This window comes from Chrysemys picta, chromosome 8 (genome assembly GCF_011386835.1).
Source record: "Chrysemys picta bellii isolate R12L10 chromosome 8, ASM1138683v2, whole genome shotgun sequence".
NCBI lineage: Eukaryota > Metazoa > Chordata > Testudines > Emydidae > Chrysemys > Chrysemys picta.
The window spans coordinates 101,716,026-101,743,884 of record NC_088798.1 but is presented as its reverse complement, the minus strand read 5'-3'; the positions used below and the strand labels follow the sequence as shown (position 1 = coordinate 101,743,884).

The window sequence follows — 27,859 nt, the reverse complement described above, 5'->3', positions numbered from 1 at the left end:
AAACAAGTTTTATTTAGAATAATGCTGAAAATAAGTGTCATTTGTACCTTTTGAGATGCATAGTTCTGAGAGGAAGGTCAGTGGCATGATGCCCAGGAGCACTGAGATAACTTGTGCTGGCTTGCCTGCTTATAAGCATGAATGGTGCAACTGATATGTTTTGTTTTCCAAGATCTTCTGCTATTTCTGATGTATAGTGAAATAGTGCAAGACATATATTTGAAATATGGCTTATTAAAAAAACTCAAGTTATTGGAGAATTCTGCAGCAGATTTTAGTAAATTCTGACACAACCATTGCATCAGAGAACATGCAGTATAAACCACTCCCTAGTTTTACACTGTAATAGTCAATGTTAAATGGAAAAATCCAGGGTTCATCCTGACTTAAAAATTTCGTCTGCATAAGGATTTTTGTCCCCCTCAATGCTCTGGGCTGTGCAACAATGGTAGAAACAGAAATTTTAAAAAACTACATTTCACAGTGGAAGTACTGAAAAGATAAGCTATCCATCCTGCCAAAAACAGACATTTGAAATTTAAATGGGGATTCTTCATGTCTTTAACATCCGTGCAAGCTGTACTAGTCAGGCAAAAAGTGATTTGTGTAAATGACTTTCCTGAAAATCTAAGCTTCACACCTCTCTTTTAAGGCAATTTAGAAAAAATAATGAAAATTCATTAGAACAGACACAAAATCTGTTCCTCCAATCTTGACACGATTGCAAGAATAGAAGTAACACATTTTATCGTCTCATGAAATAAAGTTTTACATATCCTGGACAAGTGAATGAGTAGAGTTTGTGTTTCTTATAGAAAACAAAGTGGCAGAAGTATACCTTGCACTTGGAACAGAAGGTGGGAAGGCTTGGTGATCCTTAGTTCCTTTGGGAGTTCATTCCTCTTTGAATACACAACCTTTTGAAGAGCTACCTTTGGGTCACAAGCCTCCGTCTGAGCCTCATTGAAAGGGCAGCGCAAACTCCCACGCTGTGGGTGGATAGAATTTTTCAAAATTGAAGGTGTGAAAGGGGAGTGAGTCTGGTAATCCTTTTTCTGAAAAGGAAGCTGTGGATGTGAAGAAGAGAAATCCGTACAGAATTAAATTCTACACGTAACGCCAAATAACCTTTGCTGCTGGCTAAACACCTGGCTAAAAGAAATAATTAGTAACTCACTATTGGAGGGTGAGAGAAATTATTTCTTGCAAGGCTGCTAAATGTTTGGATTGTGAGGAAGGAAAGTGATGATAACAGAAAAAATGGGCGTACCATTTTAGAATCAGTTATGTTTTTGCTGGCCACTCTAGGGATAGATGCTGTTCTTTAGAAACTTATTTTATTTAATGCTTATGCAAGTCTTTGAACAATTGATATTCCCCTCTGCTCGCATGTTTGTTCATTTATTTATATATATATATATATTGAGGAATGTGACGGGATATGGTGGGGGTTGGTTTTTTTGTATGCTGTTCTAATAGTGATCTGCTGAATAATCTGTGTTTGTAATTTTTCATGCTGAAGTTGGAATCCAACCTAGAATCTAAGTATTATTTCACTTTGTGAGAAGCTAGCTAACCTTTTGCAACCCCTTTTTGTGCCTGTTTCTTACTGAACATGTCTTTCTGCACATTTCAACACATTTTCTTTAAAAAGAATGGTATAGTGTATTCCTTGGTAGAGTTAGGGATTAGTTTTGATTTCTGGAATATATTCTTGATCTATTGTTGGTAACTGAATCTGAGTTGAACAGACTTTCACACTGCTCTGAGAATACATAGAGATCAAATCACAGATTTATATTTCAGTGCAACTTCTATTATATATTTTCTTTGGAGTGCAGTTAGAATATAGTTTCTACAATACTGTATGTCATATCAGTTTCATAAAGAGATAAATGCATTAGAACCTGGGTACAATGAGTACATCCTTTATTTTAAGTGTGTGGGAGGAGCAGTGTAATGCTAGAAGTGTGCAGTATTTTGTAGATGTATCTAGGTCTGCTTTCTGGCTGTAGCCAAATAAGGAGCATTATTGTGATATGGTAATTAATAGCTATTCTCTCTTTAATTTATGATTCCTCACCTGTGTATGCATAAAGGTCCTTCTAGTCTCTTCTTTGGGTATTCTGGGTATTTGTCTTAAGTACAGAATATGTGTTGGAAGGGAGAAAAATTTAATTTAAACTATAATTATTGCATCACATTTAAATTCTTGTCACTACAGTAAAGTTTATGGCCCTGCTCCTGCAAACTATACATGGGCAGGTGGCCTAATCAGAGCCCCATTTAATTCTATTAAATATAAGAATGTGTTGGTCAGGTTAATTACTTGCAAACAGCAATTGTAAAGATTTTAACAGTGTTCATTATATCCTACAAGCTTCTCTGCTCAGACAGATTCCCTTTCCATTCCACCTTTCCCTGCAGTGTATTAATTAAAACTTTACTGCATGCGTGTTTGATTACATAATGTAATACTTGGACAAAATAAAGCTAAATGTATTGTGATTGGAGTGGCAGCTGGTTTGTTTCCCCTTCTGCCCCACTTCCTATACTCTATCTGCTTTTTTTTCTTGCTTGGGTGTAGGACTTTATATTTAATGAGTATCCAGTCTGTCATTGCCTAAGACCCTCACTGCTCTAATCTTTCCAGGTCGCTTTCAGTTTGATTATGTCATCCTGTGTATTTTTTACCCTTTCAGTTTTAGTGATTTTTGTAAATTTGGTTGTGGTTGAAGTTGCATTAAGAAATGCTGAACCACAAGGCTCATTGGCAGTTGTTCGTTCCTTTGCAGCAGCTCAAATAGCTGTGGAATGGAATTCTGTATGAACAGTGCATGCATGCACGTTCAAAACTTTCTGGGACTGTAGGACCACCTTTTTGTTTCAAATGGTCATCACCATAATAGAGGCAGTCTGCCTGTCGCAAGTGGACCAAGCACTGTGAAGCATTGAGTCCTCATGTGTTTTTGTTCCCCTACTGAGAGGGGGGGAAATAGAGACAAATCTCTATAATGGGATAACATTATTTATAGTTATAAGTGCATTATGTACTTGCATTATTTGCCTTTTTGGGGTGGGGGAAGCTATGTGAAATAACTTGATTTCTGAACAGGAATCAGTCTGTAGCAGTTACAAAAATTGATTAACAGTCTTGTTTACAGAATGTGAATCTCTTTAATTGCATAGCTCTACTGATATTTTCTTTCTGTTAATATATTAGTTACTCAATTGTGCGTTTTTTATAATGCCATTACATTTATTAGGTTTGTATTATCTGATGGGGGTGGTAAGTACAGGTGCTTTTTTTATGGAGTGCTGTTTTTCATTATTGTAGGGCAAGTAAGACAAACATAATTAGCTCCTACACAAGATACAAAAGGCTTTTTATTTATTAACTAGTGGCTGTTAGGAATGAGATGTGATCTGTGCTAGCAGGAAGTTTCTTTACATTTCTGCACATGAGCATTGGCAGCAGCTGAGGGAGAATCTGGCAGTGTTTAGTGATGTGTGTAAAGCAGAAAGCAAGAAACCTCCACTTTTGTTTTCTGGTGGTTTAATTCATTTTTATTGAAAAACTAAAATTACTTAGGAATCTTGTTTTTAAGTTGCTGAGATATGCTGTTAAAATTCCCCTGGATTTGAGCTAGTAAGTGAATAAAATGATGTCTTTAATATATTAGTGAGCATATTTTCACAGAATGATTGATTTTTAGTGGTGCTTGGACTAGTCTTTAACAGATTGCAGTGTTTCATCGGTGTATTCTTTGTGAAATGATTGTAAAATTGCAACCTAGTGCTTACGTTTAAATCAAATCTGTTGGTATTGGTTTAGTTTTTTATTAAGTTTACAAATAGAATATACAACTGTACAATAAGTATTTGAGATAAGACTGGTACATTTTTCTAAATTTTGAGTGTAATTACTATAAGCAGTGCTTACCTTTAATGATAGCCACTAGAGGTTATGGCAGTGTTGAATAAGACCTGTTTTTGTTTGATTTGTGAAGAAAATGTAATACGGATTCTTCCTCTGAAAATCAAATGACTGTAGACTGAATTGTAAAGAGAAGAAAATACATATAGAAACACTCACCATCATTAGTCTGTTTTTTGTCTACTGTTTTAAAAATTAATTCCAAACAAGTATTACATAATACTTTTATTAATATGTGGTTTAAAAAACTGGTTGTTTGTGGTTGCGATGCAATTGTTCCATTACATTTCTTCCCTATACTGACAGAAGTGCCAATTTGGCTTATTCTAAGAGTCACTATGGGAATGCAATTTTTATTTCTGACAAGTACATCATTCTAACAAAATATTCTGTGTTTATATTTGTTTTGTTATAATACTAGAAGGCTTAAGTACTTTCTGAGGCTGTCTGGTTATGCAGGAAAAACTGATGGCAGCGTAATCTGGTGTTTGGGGTCATTCAGTAGAAATCTAGTCTTGTGTATATATTGATACTAAGTTTATAATGAAAGAACAAGCAGTGTGGATATTTCTAGCTCTTTTGATGATGTACAAAATTGCTGAGGCTTGTTTCCTTACAGCCAATGTATTTCAGTTAACTGGTTAGATAAGGAACATGTGAGTTAAATAATCATCAGGTTAGGGACAGAGCGAGAAATGAAATGTTAGTATCTTTTTGATAAGGCAGTCATTTCTGACTAAGCTATAAAAATCGTCTCACGAACCTACACATTAGACTTTGTACCACTGCTTGTCTCAGATCATCACAAATTTAATAAATCAGTTCTTAAATAGACCAAACGGTTAGATCTAAAACTATAATTGAACACAAGCCTTTTAATTGGAGACCTGTTAACTCAGTTTTACACTAGTATCTACTGGTGTTGTGTCATAAACTGCAAATAGGAAATAGGTACAATATACTATCCGCTCTTATATAGCGCTTTTCATCTTTAGATCTCAAAATGCTTTAAAAAGTTCAGTAAGTAACATAACTTATTATTCAGTTCTCAAACACAGAATCAACAATAAAATGTTCTTACCTTTTTATGCACTTGAAGTTCATTTAAAAAGCATTATTTCATTGGTGGGTGTGGAATACTTGTAATTCTCTTGCCAAGATAAGCAAATACCATTAAGATTACAAAAACCAAGGCTTGTAATGCTGTTTCCCTAGCCGACATTGTGAAGTATTCATTCACCATAAAAGGAATATAGCATACCAATAGATAAAAGTCAAGAAGTTCAAAGTACAGAATGAAACACACACTTTCACCCTAATGTGTAACTGATATGATATTGTAGCTGATATATTTAATGTGACTTACTGTTTTTTCATCTCTCTAATACTGTAATATTCTGTAATACTTGGTCATGTGAGGATGAATCTTTCTATTTTATATGATTAAGTGAAACTTTAGCATTTTTGGGTGATTTATATAAAACCTATCCTCACAATATAGAAAGTATTCTGGATTTGGAGAAAACCCCACATTTGTTTTTTCACTAAAACACAGCCTAACAGGTTTTTATTGTCATGCTGAAGTATTTGCATTTACCCTTTTTGAAGAGGACGTAATTCCATTTTAATTCTAATATATGGGATGAGGTGAAAATGTCAGGGTACTATTGGTTCCTAATCCACAGTGGCACTCTTTCTAGTGTCAGTGGGACGTTTGCCCAAAAATCAAGGGTGAAATTTGTGTGGTAACTACATTTTTCGTTACTGGTTTGTTCAGTATCTTGTCCCTTGGCATCCCTTAACGGGAAATGTGTTTCATCTTTAGGATCACAGCTACTTTTTTCCCTTCATCTTTATCTTTCTTCCCTTCAACTCCTAATTTCTCCCTTCTCCATCTGAACTGTGAAAATGATTGGGAATTAAATAATACAGGCATTTAAAGCGTAATTTTTAGGCTTTGGGGTCAACGCCCTGATATAATCAATGGAGGGCAAGGGAGTTAACACTTCTGGATTGTTGTTTCAGGTTGTCCACATATTCAAAAAGGCAATATTGCATTAACTTATTCTGGTGGTTCCCAAAAGTTATTGCTTCATGTACCATCTTCTTAATAAAAAAGATGTTTGAAGGTATGACAAGCAAACTTCTCTTTTTAGTGCACATTTACTTTAGGACTTCACAGACTTATTCTATGTATTTCCAGACTTTAGGCTTCCTTAGGAATTTATTTTACTATAAAATGTTTGATTATAAAGTCCTTTTTTAAACATCTCTGGTTTTTAGACAGTGCATCAAAAAGAAACACAATGAGGCAGACATAATTATTTGTCTTTTGTATTATTCAAATTACAAGAAACAAATGTCATAGATGACATCTTGATATATCTTGGTATGTAGCTGAACTGCATTCGTAGCTTGATTTTTTTTAACTTGGCTAATTTTAAATTTGAAGTTACTACTCCTTATCTAGATCATTGTTGAACACAAACCAAAGTTCACTTCGCTTCCTGTTTTACAAAATTTAAATAAAGAAAAATACAAAACATTTTGAGTAGCTCGGGGGAGAGGGGGAAGGAGGAAGTGCCATTAAATGTGGGGATGGGGTGTGTTTGTAAAAGGGCCAGTGGGCCTTTGGGGGAGTGGGGACTCTGCTGAAAGTGGGGGACTTTACTTGGGCATAAGGCAGCTCCACTCCAGGTGGTCTCTTGCTGCCCATCAGTTCCTGTCCTGGATGTCTGTACTGCTAGGAAAACTACACAGGGGCTCCTCCTTCTGGGAACAGGTTTCAGAGTGGTAGCCGTGTTAGTCTGTAGCCACAAAAAGAACGAGGACTACTTGTGGCACCTTAAAGACTAACAAATTTATTTGGGCATAAGCTTTCGTGGGCTAAAACCCACTTCATCAGATGCATGCAGTGGAAAATACAGTAGGAAGATATATACGGAGAGCATGAAAAAATGGGACTACAAGCCATCAGGAACAGTATCCCCAATAATGTCATGGTAAACCTGGTGGCTGAACTTTGTGACTTTGTCCTTACCCATAACTATTTCACATTTGGGGACAATATATACTTTCAAGTCAGCGGCACTGCTATGGCACCGCATGGCCCCACAGTATGCCAACATTTTTATGGCTGACTTCGTTCTTGTCCCTTAACACCCTTACTCTACTTGCGCTACATTGATGACATCTTCATCTGGACCCATAGAAAAGAAGCCCTTGAGGAATTCCACCATGATTTCAACAATTTCCATCCCACCATCAACCTTAGCCTGGACCAGTCCACACAAGAGATCCTCTTCCTGGACACTACAGTGCTAATAAGCGATAGTCACATAAACACCACCCTATACTGGAAACCTTCTGACCGTTATACTTACCTACATACTTCCAGCTTTCATCCAGACCACATCACACGATCCATTGTCTACAGCAGTGGTTCTCAAACTTTTGTACTGGTGACCCCTTTCACATTGCAAGCCTCTGAGTGCGACCCCAGCCCCCATGTAAATTAAAAACACTTTTTTGTATATTTAACAACATTATAAATGCTGGAGTCAAAGCAGGGGTTGTGGTCGAGGCTGACAGTTCATGGACCCCCCCCCATGTAATAACCTCACGACCCCCTCAGGGGTCCCAACCCCCAGTTTGAGAACCCCTGGTCTACAGCCAAGCTCTAAGATACAACCGCATTTGCTCCAATCCCTCAGACAGAGACAAACACCTACAAGATCTCTATCAAGCATTCTTAAAACTACAATACCCACCTGCTGAAGTGAAGAAACAGATTTGACAGAGCCAGAAGAGTACCCAGAAGTCACCTACTATAGAACAGGCCCAACAAAGAAAGCACCAGAACGCCACTAGCCGTCACCTTCAGTCCCCAACTAAAACCTCCCCAGTGCATCATCAAGGATCTACAACCTATCCTGAAGGACGATCCCTCACTCTCACAGATCTTGGGAGACAGGCCAGTCCTCCCTTACAGACAGCCCCCCAACCTGAAGCAAATACTCACCAGCAACCACACAACAAAAACACTAACCCAGGAACCTATCCTTGCAACAAAGCCCATTGCCAACTCTGTCCACATATGTTTTCAAGGGACACCATCATAGGACCTAATCACATCAGCCACACCATCAGGGGCTCATTCACCTGCACATTTACCAATGCGATATATGCCAGCAATGTCCCTCTGCCAGGTACATTGGCCAAACCGGACAGTCTCTACGGAAAAGAATAAATGGACACAAATCAGATGTCCAGAATTATAACATTCAAAAAACCAGTCGGAGAACACTTGAATCTATCTGGACACTCAATTACAGACCTAAAAGTTGCAATTCTTCAACAAAAAAACTTCAAAACCAGATTCCAATGAGAAACTGCAGAACCAGAATTAATTTGCAAACGGGACACCGTTAAATTAAGCTTGAATAAAGACTGGGAGTGGATGGGTCATTACACAAACTAAAAACTATTTCCCCATGCTAATTTTCCCCCTACTGTTACTCACAGCTTCTGTTTGAAATGAGCCATCCTGATTATCACTAAAAAAAGTTTTCTCCTGCAGATAATAGCCCACCTTAATTGATTAGACTCATTAGAGTTGGTATGGCAACCCCCATTTTTTCACGGTGTGTATGTGTGTGTGTATTCCTACTGTATTTTCCACTGTATGCATCCGATGAAGTGGGTTTTAGCCCACGAAAGCTTATGCCCAAATAAATTGGTTAGTCTCTAAGGTGCCACAAGGACTCCTCGTTCTTTTTCCTCCTGGGAAGAGACTCAAATTGCAGCCAGCCAGCCGCTCTGCTGCTTGAAGAACCAGGTGTGTCTCCTTAGTTCTGTCACCACATTTTTATTCACTGTGACACCCCCTGCCCCAGCTTCACTGTGGAGATAGGGGGTGTGCATGGGGAATTCCCTTGTCTCCCAGCCCTGCGGGGGCCAGGCTGCAGCCTCTGTAGTGCCTCTGTAGTGCTGCTCTGCAGCAGCTTCCTGTATGGGGGCCCTTTGATCTCGGGGCTGCCTGCAACCAGGCCTTTTTCAGCCACTTTGAACTGGGCTTGCAGCCGTTGATTGTTTCCGATGGCGTGATATGGAACTTTGGGAGTTCACCTCAGTATCTTGAACTATGCAGCTGGATGGAAAGTGAAAGCTAGGCCTAGCAGAAAGCCTGCCATCTGTGTGCCTCTTGAGAGTACAGCACCCATCTGCGCTGCCGCCGTGCATAACACACTGCAAGTGTTGTTCATTATGGCCTAAAGTGGCCAGGAGAGAGTGCATTTTGCTTCACAGGCATTTTCTGGCATGCTGCAGTGCATGCGACAACTGTTCTTTTGAAATGGAAAGATTTTTTGATTTTTTTTTAAAAGAGCTTTTAGCATAGCACTTGCAACAAGCTTACATCACTGGTGGTACATGTAGTCCAGTTTGGGAACCTTGGATTATTCTCTGTTCACTTTGGAAAGTTTTTTCTTCACAATCATGAAGGTTAGATTTTTGTTTGTTTGTTTTTGTTTTAAAGGAAAACTTAGTTTCTAAAGAGCCGGAATATCATGTGGACTACATAAATATATCAGTTGGGCCAGATTAGGTTTGTGAGATATGAGTGTATTGTCTCATTGTACTCCGCTGTCTGTCTGTCCATCTGTTGTGTCTCGTCTTACATTTTAAGCTCTTTGGGCCAGGACTATCTGTTTTCTGTGTTTGTACATCACCTAGTATATTGAGGTGCTGGTCTGGGGCTCCTAGGTGCTATGAAAGTAGACATACATGATTCATAAATTTAACATACTTGAAAATTTAACACTGAAACACTCTATTCTAAAAAACTTTGAAAGGAAAATGAGGAGAACATCAAGATAATTTCTAATTACTTAATTTATTCATAATAAGAATCTTGAAGCCTGCAAGGGAAGAGGAGTGGTGATTGAGAAAGAGAAGGCAGTGCCTGGGGTTGTGAGCTGATGGGGACTTGATTTGCTAGAATCTCCTGGAACATGGGCGGAGAATGTGATAGTATGGTTCTCTATAAAGCTAGATTTCTGATGATAATTTTTAGACTTCTTTGTCAAAAGCACTAGATGATGGTTCATGATTGTAACTTAAGTAAACTTGGAAGCTATTGATCAGTATTGCAAACAGGTAACTAGCATTTAATTAACAAACACCGGTGTTGCAGTCCGAATCTTTTTATGGATTTATCCAACACAACATGCTTGGTAGGAAATGAGAAAATTGAATAGATTTGAGAAATTACACTGCTTTACAGCCAAAATGCTTCTGAAATAAATGTAGTCAAACTTTACTAATTCTGGGTCACTGAGAACGAAAATGATGCTTAAAATTGTTGATTGGCTCTAGTTTTCAAGATATGCTATTGGGTCAGTATTTACGACCCTTGACTTGGGAATGGCGGAGGATAAGTGAGTTATAAAGGGAAGGGATCTCAATTTAAACCAGAAATAACTAAAATACATCTTTGACTGGATCTATGAATAAATCTATGACTGGGTTTGGACAGTACTTGCTTTTTAGGCAAAACAATGAATGATGCAATCTGAAGCTGGTATTGCGTCATACATGATATGAATTGCATCATGTTATTCCTAGAAGTCATGGATGATGCAATCAGAATGAACCTTACATCACTCTGCTGAACAAATTGCCCTATATCAGCTATAGAAATCATACAGTGTCGTGCTCTCTTATTTGTCAGTGTTTGATTTTGCAGAGGGACACATTTCTGTTTAGCCAAAGTGAGCAGAGATGCCTCGTACTTGTGTGAACAGTGCAGATAACTTCTGCTATGTTTGTGGTGAAGTGACTTTTGCATCACAGAAGCGCAGTATAACCACTATGGTTAAGAAAGCCTATCACCTTTATTTTGGCTGCAAAATTGGAGATCAGGACAAGAGGTGGGCCCCACACATCTGCTGCAACACTTGCGCAACAAATCTTCGCCAGTGGTTGAACAGGAAAAAGAAATCTATGCCTTTTGCAGTGCCAATGATTTGGAGAGAGCCAACAGATCATACCAGCAATTGTTACTTCTGCATGGTGCCTCCAGTTGGGAAAGGTGTGTCAAAGAAGAAAAAGTGGACTGTGCATTATCCAAACATTCCATCAGCTATACGCCCAGTACCCCACGGAGAAGGACTGCCGGTTCCTGATGCACCAGAATCATTCTCACTTGAGTCAGACGAGGAAGAGGATGAAACTTCTGGTCCTGAACCATCAATGTCACAGGACCCACATTTTCTCCCATCCTCCTCCTCTGAACCACACCTCATAACACAAGGTGAACTGAATGACCTTGTCAGGGATTTGGAACTACCCAAGAGTAATGCAGAGCTGTTGGGCTCCAGACTACAGCAGTGGAATCTCCTGGCAGGTGATGTTAGGGTTTCCATATTCCGTGACCGTCAAAAGGATCTTGTCCCATTCTTCTTCATGGAAGGTGATCTTGTAGCCTGCAACAACATCGATGGTGCGATGGCAGCCCTCAACATAGTTCACGATCCAAGTGAGTGGAGACTGTTCATTGATTCATCAAAGACGAGCCTTAAAGCTGTTTTACTGCATAATGGCAATGTTTTGCCATCAATTCCAGTTGGTCATGCAGTCCATATGAAGGAAACCTATGACAACATGAAACAACTTTTGAGGTGCATAAACTATGACCAACATCAGTGGCAGCTTTGGCGATTTGAAGGTTGTTGCTCTCTTGCTTGGTCTGCAGACTGGATACACAAAGTACTGCTGTTTTCTCTGTGAATGGGATAGTTGTGCAAGAGATTCCCACTACATCAAGAAAGATTGGCCACTCCGACAGTCAGTGGAGCCTGGGAGGAAAAGTGTTCAGCATCCACCACTTGTTGAATCAAGGAAGATTTTGTTACCACCCTTACACATCAAGCTGGGTCTGATGAAGAACTTTGTCAAGGCCATTGACAAAACACAAGCAGCTTTCAAGTACCTCCGTGGAAAATTTCCAAGGTTAAGTGAAGCTAAGATAAAGGAAGGTGTCTTTGTTGGTCCTCAGATTCGTGAACTTCTTTGAGATGATGCATTTGACCATGCACTGCGTGGCGAGGAAAAGATGGCATGGAAAGCCTTCCAGTTAGTGGCAATAAATTTTCTCGGAAACAACAAGGCAGACAACTACAGGTTGTTGGTGGACAACCTCCTCAAGGCATACAAAAGCCTTTGTTGCAACATGTCACTAAAGATACATTTTTTGCACTCTCATCTAGATTTTTTTTCCACCCAACTGTGGAGCAGTGAGCGACGAGCACGGTGAGCGATTTCACCAGGACATTGCAACAATGGAGAAATGCTATCAGGGCAAATGGAGCCCATCAATGCTTGCAGACTATTGCTGGACAGTGACAAGAGATGCTCCATTTAATGAATACAAGAGATAAGCCAAGAAGCGCCGAGTAGACACTGAATAGGACTAAACTATGTACAGAATAGTTTTTTGCCTTTTGTTCCATAATAAATTTTATTTATATAACCCTTTTGCTGATTTTTAAAGTGTTACATAAACAGGACAGGTGAAATATTATCATGTAAAGTAACCATAAACACATGAAAAGACCTAGGTTTACAATTTGATTAAAACTGTACTACTATCTACACAATATACATAGACATAAAATGTAAAAACTTAAATATCTTAGAAACAGTAGCCAATCATTTGTTTTAATTGTCATATTTGAATTCAGCACATCAAAATACATAACAAATAGCACATTTTATCTCTGAAGCAGATGACTTCTCAAAAATTGTAGACCAGTGTTATCTGTTTTCATTACTTTACTGTAAAATATTAGCGTTTTTAAGAGTTGCTAAGTAGCAAGGCAGAAGGGATTTGTGCTCATTTCATAGAACCAGAAAACTTATTTCTTCTGAGTCTTCAAGACATGGCACATTGGATAAAACTTTGTTTATTGAAATGTAGCAGAGAATATTGATCCTTTTTGATGGCTCTAAAATTGAGATAAGTTTTCTTTGCCAGCTTAGTAATCGTCATTGGAACATAACCCTAGTAGTGGATGTTCCTCTCCCATGCCTTCGGCAACTCTTTATCAGCTTCATTCAGGAGTAACCTCTGTTTGTCTTGGCCACCTAAAAAATGACAAATAAAATTGTGATTAGAACTTAAAAGTAAAGGTCTGAACATGAGAAAAATGTAGCCTTGGTTTATACTAACATCACTTTCAGTGTTGCACAAAATGGGCAATATAAAGAGATGATTTAAGTTTTGTCCTGGATATATTTTTCCAAACTTGCTTAAACTTGCATAATTACCATTAGCTGCTGCAAGTGATAAAATAGAGGAAAAAGAAGAACCTATAAGAATCAGTATTGATCGTTCAAAGATGGTTGGCTGAACAGGAGAAATGGCTAGATCATTCCTAAAGGTTTTCATCCATACAGGAGAAAATGCATTCTCACTTTAACATTACTGATTTTACACCTGAAAAGGAGTACTGCAGAATATTTTGTCTAAGCTGATGATCTTGTCTAAGAATTCAGAGAGAACTATGACCAGGAGAAACAATGAGGAGTCCTTGTGGCACCTTAGAGATGAACAAATTTATTTGGGCATAAGCTTTCGTGGGCTAGAACAGCCCACGAAAGCTTATGCCCAAATAAATTTGTCCGTCTCTAAGGTGCCACAAAGACTCCTCATTGTTTTTGCTGATACAGACTAACAAGGCTACCACTCTGAAACCTATGACCAGGAGGACTGTCGTTTGCTCGGACAACAAAAATGGAATGCAAAAGTTGAGAGATTCTCAGATGCAGTCATCTGAAACTCCTGATTCTTCATTTCATTTCTTATTTTTTTGAGAAAGAAATGCCACCTAACACAGCTTTAAAATATGCTGAAATTTTAAAACTGCTTCCAAAACTATCCTCACCTTCTTGGTTGGTCGACCGAAAAAGGATTGATAGTCCATGTCCCCAATTACATTTGGTAGAACTCAGGTGATAGTGTCTTTACATCAGTATGTTTTCATCCATCTACCATGACTGTTGAAATTTACATGGAGAAGAAGGAAGACTTTGATCAAAACATACATTTTACACAACAATAGGGATTTTACAAACAACCACTAAATTTACAAAAGTAATCAAGAGTTTTTGTAAGGATTTGATACATTACAGGTGGATGACACTACTGTAACTGTCTTGGTGGAAATCTGGCTTGAGCTAATTCATTACTAAGAACTGCATAAGGACAGAATTAAAAATGATTCATAAAATTATGGAGCCTTTCCATTATGTAGTAATATGACTGACCCTCTAACAATTTCAGAGGTTAATCCCAGAACAGTAAGAAGAGACTGAAGCATGGCTGTGGGAACATAATCTGAAGTTTCCTTTCTTCTTTACTAGTACACCTCTACCCCGATATAACGCGACCCAATATAACACGAATTTGGATATAATGCGGTAAAGCAGCGCTCCAGGGGGGCAGGGCTGCGCACTCCAGCGGATCAAAGCAAGTTCAATGTAACGCAGTTTCACCTATAACGCGGTAAGATTTTTTGGCTCCCGAGGACAGCGTTCTATCAAGGTAGAGGTGTATTCAGTATTAAAGATCCAGTCTTCCACCCCAAATCTAGCTTTACAAAAGGAAAAGTTCTAGAAGAAAAATCATGGGGGGAGGACAGTCAATTCAGTATTAATCAAGCATAGTTTTTAACATATTTGGATTGCTCTAGTTGAAATTTCATAATGGATTGGGGTCTGGAAAAGTGAATAAATTGGTGAAACTGTCTGGGTTGAAGATAGAAAAAACAAAACTGAGACTGTATTTAGTAGGCTGGGAACTTAATTGTGTTCTTATAGAATTGCAAGCTTTTCATTATAGACAATGTGTACTTTATATTTGAGGAATGCTTATAATGTGCATTGCATAGTGGTTTTTGTTTCATTTCATATTCAGTGACATTTTTCACTGGGTTTTTATTGTTTTTTTGCTAGTGGCTTTTTTTTTTTTTTGATTTGGGGAAAATTACAGTAACGTTGCCACATTTTACAAAATATGCCTTTTGTGCACATTACATATGAACTAAGCTGTGACTAGTTTACCATGAACAGGAATAACCACATTGTGCTGAAGGTAAACATTCTTCATTTAGCAAATGCATGGCAACTCCTATAACTTAAAAAGGTGAAAAATTGGGTTCAAATGGTCACCTAATGTATTGTTGTTTATTCCATTATGACTTTGGGGGTGGGGGGAAATGTGCCTTTAAAGAAGTCCTTTAATATGAATTTACGTATATAGTGATAATATCTTTATATGGATAACACTTCTTAAGGGAAAAAAAAGTTCTTAACCTGTGTAACTTGGCATTTAAAAATGTCCATAAAGTACTTACTTGGTAAAGGATCATTGTTGAGTGGACTGCTTTTCAAACATTTTCATATTATTTGAGTTAAAGTGGAAAGGAACTTTTTGAGCTGGCTTTCAGAAACACACATTCGCATGGTGATATAAGGAGATGTGTGCAGAGCTTGGAAAATCTGCTCGTTAGTGGTGCGTGGGGAACTTTCCCTGGTGAATGAAGGTGCTGAAGCCATCAGTTTCTGCAGTGCTAAGCTTCCATTTAAAAATATTCCCCTAGCCTATCTACCTTAGAGAATCTACTTTATTGCAAATTGAAACTTATGTTTCTGAGGTTAGACAGCTCCAGCATCTCTGCTGCTGCTCATTGCTTTGCTAAATACCAACACAGTAAAATTATCCAGACCTGTTGGCTCACTGTCAAGAATCATGATGCAGTCAAGCTGCTGCTTGGGAAAGCTGAACAGCAGCGGAGACTGGCTTTAAAAGAAAAAAGGTCCATAAAATGAAGGCTATAGGAGTAGACTAGTGGAGGACCCTGATCTTTCCCCAGCAGCTAAGAAGCAGAGGTGGGGGTTGGGAAGAAGGGTTGACTGCCTTCCCCTTTTAGAAGGTGGAGGGAAGTGGAGATTTAAATGCGTGAAAACTACTAGCCAGAAGCAGATATGAAAGATGAACTTTCTAAGCATGGGTATAAAGCCTCACTTTTCCAAGCAGTGGGCAGAGTGGGCTGGATGTCTTTCAATGCATTGTCCTTGTACCTAGGTGGTCTGTGCTCACTAATCCTGTTTTTCATATTTACTTCGTCTTGTAGGTTTAGTCCTCCAGCTAGGAGGTGTCTGGCACATCTGTAATGCTCACTGCATTCATATTGTCTCTGGTTACTTGTGCTGATTATTAAAATTAAGGTAGCACATGATTAAGCTTCGATTAACTACTGTGTGAACAAACTGGATTATGCATATCTGTTGTGTGTTGCTGCGTGTGAGCCAGGTTGGTGGAAGCATGAAGTTGGTTCTTAAAAGTCACATTTGTTTTATCTTGAGCCTGAGAATCTTTCCAAACTAATATTTGGACTTGCAAGTATTTTAAAAAAATTAAAACATTAAGGACCTTCCAATATTTTTCATATTTTTAGATTAACTGCTGAAGTACTGATCGAATTCTGCTCTTCTTCAATGAGGAACTACCGGCTCATCTTCTGCCATAATCTCAAACAACCGTAAATGACAAAAGAATGCTTGGTCAGTGAGGGCAGCTGGCGTAGAAAATATTTTTTAAACTTGGGTGTTTAAGTACTCTGAGGTAAGTTTCCTTACACTGCTATTAAGTCTTGCTTTTTAAAAATTGAAGTAGGAAAGTTTGTGGATTCTGATCTGCCTGGTGCGTTGCAGTGTGACAATCCACTCATCAAGTAAGGATAATCCACTTGCATGTAAAACATACTTTTAATTATAGTCTGTACATATAGTATTTTCCAAAGGGGACTTGAGTGGCCACCTGAGTCTAACCAAGCATATTTTTTCTTTTGCTATTCTTTCTCCAGAAGAGGGCAACTTCCTCTGTTATAACAAAAGTAGCTTATTTTGAGGCATCTCTGAAACAATAGTATGCACCTATTTTATATACATCTTTCCCAGTACTTTTTAGTGTTCTTTTAAGACACCATCCTTCTGTGCCTGTATTGGTCAATGACTCAACTAAAGGAGTTGGATCAGTAGCTGCTTCTTAGGATTCAATTACACTGCCTCCTCAACATTTTCAATCCCTGTTAGATCACTAGTGGAGCAAAGATCAGCAAACAACAACTGGTTTTCTGCATGGTAGGAAGAATGCTACCACTAGGTCATTGGTCAACCTGAGAGATCTTTTTCATGGGAATTTTCAGTAAAAATATTCTGAGAGCGAGACAGGCATTAAAAAATTATTTAGAAATTGGTTTAAACATTAAAGCCTTTTGCAAATACATTTTGTGGAAGCTGAGTTGCATAGGCTGCGGTGTCTTCAGATTCCGTGGAAATTCTGGTGGTATTGCAGCTTTAGAACACCAGATTTTAGCTTTTCATATAGCTCCATCTTGCATAGTTACGTTGACAGAACAAAACTAGACAAGACTATTTTATACTGGTAGGTTTTGGTAGTCTCGTCCAGCTGTGTTCTTCTTCATCAGGTTTGGTGCATGGAAGTTCAATTTAATACACTCAGAAAATTCTCTGCGGTGGATTGTCCAAAGCTTATGAACAAGCTTAGTTAGAAATAGGGTGGGGAAAATCAGACTTTATCTAAAGCAAGTTGAACATTACTTGAATAATTGTCCAGTAACTGGAATTTTCCTGAATGTCAACCAGCTTTGCTGCTGATTTATCTGATTTGATTAAAACATATCTACAGAAATTAAGGATCAAGAGGAACAATCTCCGTATGTTCTACTGTGCTTGGATCAATGATCCTAATGAAACTGTTTCATACTTGTGATCCAACAGAGATTGGAAAGTATTTAAATACTAATGAATGTACTTGTATGTAAAATATCAGTGTCTCATTTTCTTAGTCTTCTAGTCCCATCGTAAACATTTTCTTAGTTTAATTCCTTTCATTTGACAGAAAAGACAGCTTTGATTTTTGGCTGCAAAAAGATATGAGGAAGAGCTCCTCCCCTTCCTTGAGTAACTGCAACTCTGTTCTAGCTAACAAAATATTTGGAATTCCACTTGATGAGCTGCAGCAAGAAGGGCAACCAGACAATGAGGTTCCATTCATAGTCCGCCACGTTGTGAACTATATTGAGGAACATGGTATGTATTTATCCTCTGTATTTTAAATGAGGAACACATCTTAATTGGTTTTAATTAGCATTACTGTTTTTGTATTTTATTCTGGCCTTGAGAAACTATTATGGTTTCATGGGTCAAACTTTTTTTTAGTTTCTAATTTCCGTGTTGTATGTGTTTCACTCCTTTACTTCTGCAGTTACATTTGATTGAATTCATAGTATTTAGAAAAAATGGTACCCAACCAAGTACAGTACTTTGTAGGAAATTATCTTTTTGGGCTGGAGAATGTTTTATCTGGCTATTGTACTTTCAAACAAGGTACACGCATGTTTGGGTGTTTGGTTTTCAGAGAAATTTTACAAAATAACTTGCTTTGCCATTTTCTTGTAAAATGCATGTGTTAAATCATGAATCTACAATTATCAATTGTAATTCATAAAAATGATTGATTTGTAGTAAACATCAGATAAAACAAGAGTTGGGACTGAATTTATTTTTGCAACTTTCTACTGATTTAGGAGGTCTGGAACAAGAAGGACTTTTTCAAGTCAATGGGAATGCTGAGACAGTGGAGTGGCTTCGGAAAAGATATGATAATGGAGAAGACGTGGACTTGGTTAAAGAAGCAGATGTACCCTCAGCTATTAGCCTTCTTAGATTTTTTCTTCAAGAACTTCCAGAGCCGGTGATCCCAGGCAGCTTGCATATTCATTTGATGCAACTTTCTCAAGGTAATGAGAATGATTTTGAATAGGATTTGGGTGGTAACAAGTGGCTTTAAGGCATCATTCAATAAATCAAGAGGTTTAAGTGATTTCTAAGATTTTTCTTTAGTGTTCTATATGTATATCAATACACTTTTATTTTGTATATAATTCTCCTTTCCAAGTAAATAGGCTCTGTTCAAATAACTATTTATGGGCTGAGAGATGGAATTCACCAATTGCTTGCAGGCAGACAGTTAAGCAGCCACATAACCTTCATATCAACCTTTTCCCAAGCCCCCCCCATCATCCTGTGCATGGATTTCTGGGATGTTGGATATGTAAGTTTGGACAGGGCTACTGAATCCAAACAGCCCACTCCATCATGATCAATTTAGAATCAGGATGGAACCCTTTTCTCTTCTCCCCATCGCTGCTTCCTTCCCACTGATCGCATGGGGTTTGACCACGCTTCTGATTTAGGGCTTTAGTGACAAGGAGATGGAGTCTTCAGCAGACCCTCTTTAGTGGGAATTTTACCTTTTTAGTGTATTCTTCAGTTACATTCCATTCCTGTAGAAGGTGTGGTGGTCAGCATGTAACGGCTAATTTTATTTTATGTCCATCATAGAACCGTTTTTGTTCCAATTGCCACCTATATTTGCCACCTTTTTTAATTCCCAAATTTCGTCCATATGTATTCACTCTCCTGGGTCTTGGCCTTTGCTGTGTTGTGTAGTGTTGGAGGAGTTAATTCATAACTTGACTAGTAAAAGCTTTTGTCTTGCAGCACTGCTATTAGTAACACATTGTGCGTTCCTCAAAGGGTATATAGGCATAGTTGTACCACACCTTGTAACGTAACTGGTGTTTCTATAGTTCCCAATGTCATCTGTAGGAGTTTGACGTGATTTCTCACTGTTGTTTATCCTTGTTCTTTCCTAGTGTGATTTTTTTTGTCTTTTGTAAGTTTGTTATGTATTCTGTTAGGGTAAATTAATTTAAGTTTCCATGTTTGAATTTAATGCTATGACAAGCGTAGGCTTGACAGCTTTCGTGGCAGAAGCCATGGTTTATAGTGGGATACAGTATGGGGCAGGGTTTTAGGTCAAGTTTCCCAGCACTGTTCTGCCACCCTTGTATTAATGATGAAGGGTGAGAAGGTAGTTCAGTTTCCATGCCTATTTAGATGATACCTTCACAAAAACGTTGAACATACATTGGTTATCTGGATAGCTGGTTAATAGGAACTGCACACCAACTCATTTCATATAGGATGCCAGTATCCCTGAGATGATCATAACTTTTGGCTACTAACAATCTGGGTCAGATTTGAATGGATGTCCTAAAGATGAGGCACCTGTATACCATTCCTTTGAACAACAATCCCATGGTAATAATGAGAAACTGAGGTGGACAGCAGTAGACTAAATTTTATTTTTACAATGACTGCTATTTTGTCTCAATGTGTTAGCTAATCTGGTGAAGTGAGAGATTAGCATAGTGGTGAATCACGTGATTTGGGAAGACTTGAGATATACCTTGTGGATTCTTATTTTATTTTATTTATATTTTTGCAAAAGAAGATTCCATAACAAAGCATTGTTAAGTCACAGGGGAAAGATTAGTGACTATAGTTCTGTTATCTAATACAGCTGTCAATCCCAGTTTCTCATTGTTTTTCTAACAGAGTTGAAACTCTTTTTCCCCGCCACCCACCCCTCTGTGTCATGGGCCAGATTTTGGAGGGATTTCATCTCAGGTTATATGGTATATGGGCTATTTTCAGAGGTCATAATTCCCATCCTTATATATGTTTGGGATCCTTGTATGTCTTGACCTTCCCTATTCCCCATATCTTGAGTAAACTTTTAAGGGTATGTTGTATTACAGGATATTTGGTACTTAGTTTATTTTATATTAGTACACATGCATGAGAATTGTATGTTTAAGATGAAAAAAGTGCATACTTTTTCCCTTTTTAAAAAGAGGGGGGGGGGAAAGTGATTTCTTGAAGCTCTTGAAAGTGTTTTTTGATTTATTTCCTGGATGTAACTAAACACACCACTAGGAAACACAACATTTTACTAGAAAGATTGATTTCCTCTTTTTTAAGTTGAAGGTTTTTAACAACATTTTTATCATGCTTTATTTACATTTTGAATGTCTAATAGAACCATATCTCTACTTCTTAATTTCCAGGATTATAAATCAATTACAGTTTAGGAAAGGGAATGACTGAAATAAGCAGGATTATCAGAAGATGTTAGTGGCTTTTGGTACATGGTTTTCTGTAGCATCCTCGCTCTTGAACCGGTTCACTCTGCTCTGTAGGTTGTTGTAAACATAACTTGCGGTTATATAATAAGGTGTGGCATATATACCCTTTAAGGCTCGTTCTGTGCAGGCCTAATGGTGGTTCCTCGAAGGCAAGTGTCTTTACTAATTGAAGTGTGAATTTGACCCTGATGCCATAGGCCATGTGTCTCAGAAGTGTGTATCCATGGACTACATTCAGAGGACTTCACTTACAGATAAGTACTTTCTCACTTCAGGTCTTTGACTGTGTTGTTCAGAACTTAAATTTTAGACAGATTAAAACATTTTTTAAAGGGCAAAACCAGTTGTGATTGTTGTGGGAAAGTGTTTTCTTCTTTGCATTGCTCTGTTTCCTAAACTTAGTCTAAAGTGAAGTTGACTGTGTGTTATATTTTAAAAGAAAGTATTACCACTTTATTCAGCTCTTTGTTTTACTGCACCGATGAGATTAATTGTTCTTCTGAGGCCGGTTGCATATGGGTTCAAATCATATAGGTTTACCACTCCCTTAACCATTTTCATTTTCCCCAAATGGAAAAATCCTACAGAATTACCAAATGGCATCACTGCACTTTATGCTTTTACACAATAGGGCTTTCTGCTTTAATTTTTGATGTTCCAGACAAAAGTGTTTTGGTCTATTTTATTTTATTTTTTTGTTTTGCTGATCGAGTGTCCATTCATTAACTTTCAGACAACTCCTCTATTTTCCTACCCAGAATAGAAAAGGCATAGTGAGTTTCTGTCAGAGAAGAAAGAGAACTCTGTTTTGGTCCAAGATGTGACCCATTCTGCTTCTCCTCCTCCTATATGACTTTTCCTGTCTGTAAAAGGAGTTTCCCAGCAATATGGAACCCGCTAGGGTTTTATATCTTGATGCTGATAATTAGTTGTTAGACTTCATTGTGATTTTTAAAATATTACAGTTTCTTGTTTCTAATTGAACTTGTCCACAAGTGTTTTAATATTTAAGGAAGAATACATCTGAATAAAGGGTAGGAGCTAGCCAGTAGAGGGGAGTGCAGCTGGGTGAGTGTTTTGGGGGGAAATACCTTGGAAGGTGGTGATTGGACTTGCTAGGTAGAATAATTAAGCAGCAGAGGGGAACACACTGGTCCAGATTATCAAATGCTTTGTTGCAGAAAGCCAGTTTACAGTAAAGAAAAGTCACCTGACAGCATCACATAAATATAGACTGGAGACTAGTATGTTTCAGTGTTCTGGTGGCACCACTATATGAAGAGGAACTGTGGAGGAATATGTGAAAGTTCTTGCTGAGAGAGGCTGACATAGTAAGGAGGGAGGACAGCTACAGAGACTGAATTGAGAAAGAGAGGAAACAATTGAGAAATGTTATGTTGGTAATAAGGATGGAAGATGTAAAAGTGCCCCTACCCCATCCTCCACCCCAATTTGTGGGATGGATTTCCCCCCCCCCCCCTTCCATTTGGAAGAGCATGGAGTCAGAAATCCTGGCATAGCAAATGAAATTCAAATCCTGGGGTGGCAGGTTGTAAATTGGTATATCTGTTTGAATTTCAGCGGTGAAATGGCTTAGTTTTAGTCAAAATTTGAGATTCATAGTAATATCAAATGTGAAAAATATCTGAACTACATTAATTTAGATTAAAATCCTTTCATTACATTTTACAGATTATAATAACGAAGATGAATTTGGAAGAAAGTTGAGGTTCCTCTTGCAGCAGCTTCCGCCTGTTAATTACAGTTTGTTAAAGTTTCTGTGTAGATTTTTAGCCAATGTAGCATCGCATCATGAAGAAATTTGGTCTGCGAGTTCTTTGGCTGCTGTCTTTGGTCCAGATGTTTTCCAGTAAGTTAATTTGACACATTCATTCCATCCTTTATGTGACTCTGCATAATTGCTGTATTATTCTAGTTGTATCATTATTCATAAGAATATATATATATATATAGTGTATTTATACAAATAATATTTAAAATAGTGTAAAACATAGGGAGGGAAGTTGTTTAAGTTAACTCTGATTGCATAATAGTTGTTTCTCTGTATCAGGAAAGTGCCATTTTTTACTATATAAAGATCGATTTTTAATTGCAATAGTTACATAAGCTTGTTTAAATCAACCTTCAAGTGTAAACTATTCAAAACAAAATCGTAATGCCCCTTCTTACAATGCATCCCTTGCAGGCAGAGCTCATATGGAACATCTTTGAAGTTGGGACTTAAGATTGTAATTCTGTGTGTTCAGAATATGAAACAAGAATCAGTGTAAAGAATAAAGAATAGCTGTCTAGTCGATCATAAAAGCCATTCACAGGAATTTTTTGAGAATTAGGTGGTTTTAGTCTTTAAACTAAGATAGTTTGGAATCTTTATTAGCATTTACACAGATGTGGAGGATCTGAAAGAGCAAGAAATAGTTAGCAGAATAATGGCGGGACTTCTGGAGAACTACTATGAATTCTTTGAAAATGAAGAGGAAGATTTTTCATCTACTAATGATTTAAGTTCAATAACTGAGCAGGTGAGTATATTTAAGTGGAAGTATTCTGTCACTTTAAACTTCTGTTACAGCAGTTTGTTTTTCTCAAGATGTGTTGGAATAAAACTAACTTTAATATACTGTTGAATATAGCCTTTTAGAGTGCATACTGTTAAAACTTTAGCTAAAAAATAAAGAATTAAGATAAAGTAGCTATGTTTGTGAAATGATCCTTTTCACAGCTCGTATTTATAGGAGAAGGGTGCACCATAGAATTCGAACTAAAATAATACCTTACCCTTACGAAGAGGTGGATCGTGTCATGTTGAATGAAAAATATAAAGCGTAACTAGCTGTGGAGCAGTAATGCTAAAGAGCTGGAGAGCTAATTAGCAAATGGATTCAGAACCACAAAGTTAGTGATTATGCTGATAAGTGTGTGGCTTCAGTGGAACTCAGACTTGGGTTCTATTCCTGGTTCTGCCACTGGCAAATGATTTCCCTTCTTTGTGTCTCAGTTTCCCTCTCTGTAAAATGGGGATGATGATGATGATTGATGATACCGCCTTTGTAAAGTGTTTTGAGATTGAAGAATGAAAAGTGCTGTGTAAGAGTGAGTTGGTGGCATTATTTTTTATTGCCCAAACTTGCAGGGCCTTATGCTCCACTTGATGGAGCTACCGTGTTTGGATGTGACATGATAACTTTTGAACTCTGTAGCTGATCAATTCCAAAATCTCAGGGAATGCTATAGTCATTGCTGGGCAGAACCCTATTGATTTTTGGAGAACATTGGAACAACGAAAGAGGGAAATGTGGGATGTATGGAGCCCCTGCTGTCTGGTTAGCAGAGCTACCAGTTTCAACCACCTTTGTAATTCTTGATTGAGGGCAGCTGTTAACCTATTTCAGCATACCAGTATTCCTCATCTTAACTCTGCCATCCTCCCAATACAGTTGAAACTTTGAAAGAGAAGTCAGAAGAATAAGAGGAACATGAGCGGGTACACGCAAAGCCCCTAGCAATGGGGTTAAGAATGGGAGACCTTGGTAATGGGGGGGAAAGGGGGTTAGGGTTAGCCATAGTAGGAAGCCAATGGAGGACCCTGGTATATGATGGAAGGGAGAAGTGGAGAATGGAGGGTAGGGGGAGAAGGAGGTTACGTAGAGACACTGGCTTGAGGGTTGTAGTGCAGCGATTTACTGAAACAGAGAGGTTTGGGAGTGGGGTGGGGGGGGGTATGCATGAGCTTGTCCTGCAAAAGCAACAACTTGTGCAAATTCCCCCCCTCCTCCACAGTTCATCTTAACTCTGCCATCCTCCCAATACAGTTGAAACTTTGAAAGAGAAGTCAGAAAAATAAGAGGAACATGAGCGGGTACACGCAAAGCCCCTAGCAATGGGGTTAAGAATGGGAGACCTTGGTAATGGGGGGGGAAAGGGGGTTAGGGTTAGCCATAGTAGGAAGCCAATGGAGGACCCTGGTATATGATGGAAGGGAGAAGTGGAGAATGGAGGGTAGGGGGAGAAGGAGGTTACGTAGAGACACTGGCTTGAGGGTTGTAGTGCAGCGATTTACTGAAACAGAGAGGTTTGGGAGTGGGGTGGGGGGGGGTATGCATGAGCTTGTCCTGCAAAAGCAACAACTTGTGCAAATTCCCCCCCTCCTCCACAGTTCACGTTTAAATTTTTTGTGCAATTTGAATTAACATACTCTCACAGCTATTAGTCTAGGCTATCAGTCAGACTCCAGAAGATATCCTTGCACTTTGTCTATACTTTGTTCACAGCTAGACTATCTTTGAAAACATAAGGGCTAAAACTTTAATTTTAAAGAAAAAATGTTAAAATCCATTACGAAATTTTTCAGCTCTTGTTGGATTCTGCAGGTAATGCTCTAGAATTGAAAAATACGCCAGGCACTGATCAAGATTTATTACTGTGATGGTTCTTGGGGTACCCAGGACTGCGAGTCACGTTATTAACCCTCTGCCTCCAATGTGAGGGAGTGTGGCTTGTGTTTAACTCGTTATCAGATTCCTGCTGCCACCCAACTAATCAGCCACCCAAACACTCTTCTCTGGGCTATGCCAGCCCTTACTTTGCCTTGCAGGTTAACAGTAGATGCATTCTAGTACCCCATAGCATTCCTCCTGTAATGTTCAGCCCCTTCAGGATTGAAGAGTCACAGAAATACAGGTCTGCTGTCCCCAGAGGAACAGGATATACACTAGCTTATATGATTCAACTCAGGATCAGCACCTTGCTTAATATCACAGCTCTTAGCTATTCTGGTCTTCACTATAAATATAAGTTTATTTCCAAATATTCAAGTGATAGTGAGTAAGAATATTGGAAACAAATGTTTACATATAAAACAATCATAACACACTTTGTAGAGACTAAACTTAACTAACAGGTTAACTTCCCCTATCTAAAGAAGTTTTTCATCCCCAAAGTCCTCTGCAGCATTTCAACCAAGGATCCCATGTTCATGAATGAAAACGCACTGCCTTTTTACTTCCTAGATGCAGGATAAAGGGGTGTGTTCTTTGTCTTCTGCTTATACGCCCCAAAGTTCATTGTCTGTACTCAGAGGCAGGATAGTCACTTGTGGCTTAATTTTCCTCTGTGCTGCTTTCCTGCTGACTTCACATCTTTATTGACTTTGTATGTTACGAGTTACTCCTTAAGGCATTCTGCACCAAAAAAATAAAAATACTGTGCACAATATTTTAAAAGTCTGCAAATTTTATTTGTCAAATAACTGTGGAGGTTCTAGCATGGCATTGGGGAGCACAGGCCACTGGCTGCACAGAAGTGGGAAATCACTGTGCAGCTTTCTCCCCCCCCCCCCCCCCCCAGGACACAGACTCAGTGGTGAGACTGCACCCAACCCCATCACAGCGCAAGGACTGGGCCTCCCCCAGAAACATCCCAGGGCCCTGCCCTTCCGTGCCTGGTACACCAGGTGGGGAAGGCAGGCTCAGCAAGGCAGGATCCAAGTGTGGAGGGGCTTAGTGGGGGTTGGGGGGGATCCAGGTGTGAGTTGAGAGAGTTCTGAGCAGGCGGCTCAGTGGGGGATCCAGGTGCAGAGGGAATGTGGATACACAGGGACTTGTTGGGGGTTTCTGGGTGCAACGGTAATGGGACTCTGCAAGGGGGTCCAGGTAAAGATGGTTGGGGCTCAGCGGGGGAGGGGGGGGCGAGGGCTGGGTGTTGAAGGGACAGAGCTTGGCAAGGGGGGTCTCAGTGTGGGGGGCTATGTGGGGGGGTCCAGATGCTGGGGGGTGGGGCTCAGTAGGGTGGGGATCCGGGTGCAGAGGGAGTGGGGCTTGGCAGGAGGGTCTGGATATGAGGGGGTCTGGATGCACAGGGATGGGGAAGATGGGGGAGCAGCTCCCTGTAAAGGGATCCCTCCCCCTGCCACTGAGGAGTGATGAGTGCAGGAAGCAGGGTTGGGGGGGAGTTTTCAGAGCTTCCTGCAGCTGGAGGAGAAATCTAGGGTTGAGTCTAACCCGGCCTTGGATGCTGTGCAGGGGAAGAGGAAGTCCCCCGCCTCCCCAGCCCAGCTGGGACTAGCACTTGAGCTTGGTGCACGGTAGGAGCCACCAGCCAGGTCTTGCTCAGTCCTGCACCCTATCCCATAGTCATTTACCTCTCTGGGCACCTGAAACATACTGCTGGGGAGGGTCGTCTGACCACTCTTGTGGCTTCCCTTTGCTTCCCCGCAGAAAAATGACTTTCTGATGGGGAAGCAAAGAAATCTGCGGGAGTCATAAATTCTGTGCATGCACAGTGGTGTAGAATTCCCCCAGGCATAATGGGTATCCATTGTGTTGGCTTTCAATGCTTAATTAACATTTCAACAGAGACTCAGGTGAATTAATATCTCTTGTCGGACAGAAAACCTATTTTTTCCACCTGTGCTGTGATACACAATCTAAAAACATATTTTCAGTGTGTGTGTGTGTGTGTGTGTGTGTATATATATATATATATATATATATATATATATAACTCCTCATATAGTATCTGTATATACATTTCACAATGATATTAATGACCATTGTGACCCTCTCCTTTAGTTTAAGACCTCACATGACATTGTTTGGTGAACTAGAATTTACCTACAAGAATCAGGACATTCCTGTAATTCCCTTGCCAGTTGGCATTGAGGGGTTCTTGAGTCATTAGTACTATATATCTTTTGATATTAGAACTTTGTGGTTTTGCTTTACTACAAGGACTAAACTTTCAAAACCCTGCGCCCAAAAAAGGG

The 27,859-nt window shown here is 39.0% G+C and overlaps 1 protein-coding gene across 7 annotated transcripts in view; it reads left to right on the top strand.

Annotated features, from left to right (window-relative positions):
• The window catches only part of FAM13B (family with sequence similarity 13 member B), an 81,334-nt gene that overhangs the window by 2,565 nt on the left and 50,910 nt on the right, over nucleotides 1-27,859 (top strand). For 4 of the 7 annotated variants that reach the window (XM_042850913.2, XM_005295880.5, XM_042850912.2 and 1 more), the window contains exons 2-6: nucleotides 16,456-16,622; nucleotides 17,922-18,112; nucleotides 18,610-18,822; nucleotides 22,768-22,945; nucleotides 23,474-23,618. In XM_042850913.2, the coding sequence (XP_042706847.2) occupies nucleotides 17,956-18,112; nucleotides 18,610-18,822; nucleotides 22,768-22,945; nucleotides 23,474-23,618 (693 nt within the window). In that variant the 5' untranslated portion in view covers nucleotides 16,456-16,622; nucleotides 17,922-17,955. Of the gene's footprint in view, nucleotides 1-3,121; nucleotides 3,650-16,455; nucleotides 16,623-17,921; nucleotides 18,113-18,609; nucleotides 18,823-22,767; nucleotides 22,946-23,473; nucleotides 23,619-27,859 lie in introns of those variants that run through there. The other 3 variants (XM_065555050.1, XM_065555051.1, XM_065555052.1) reach the window with 3 other exon arrangements.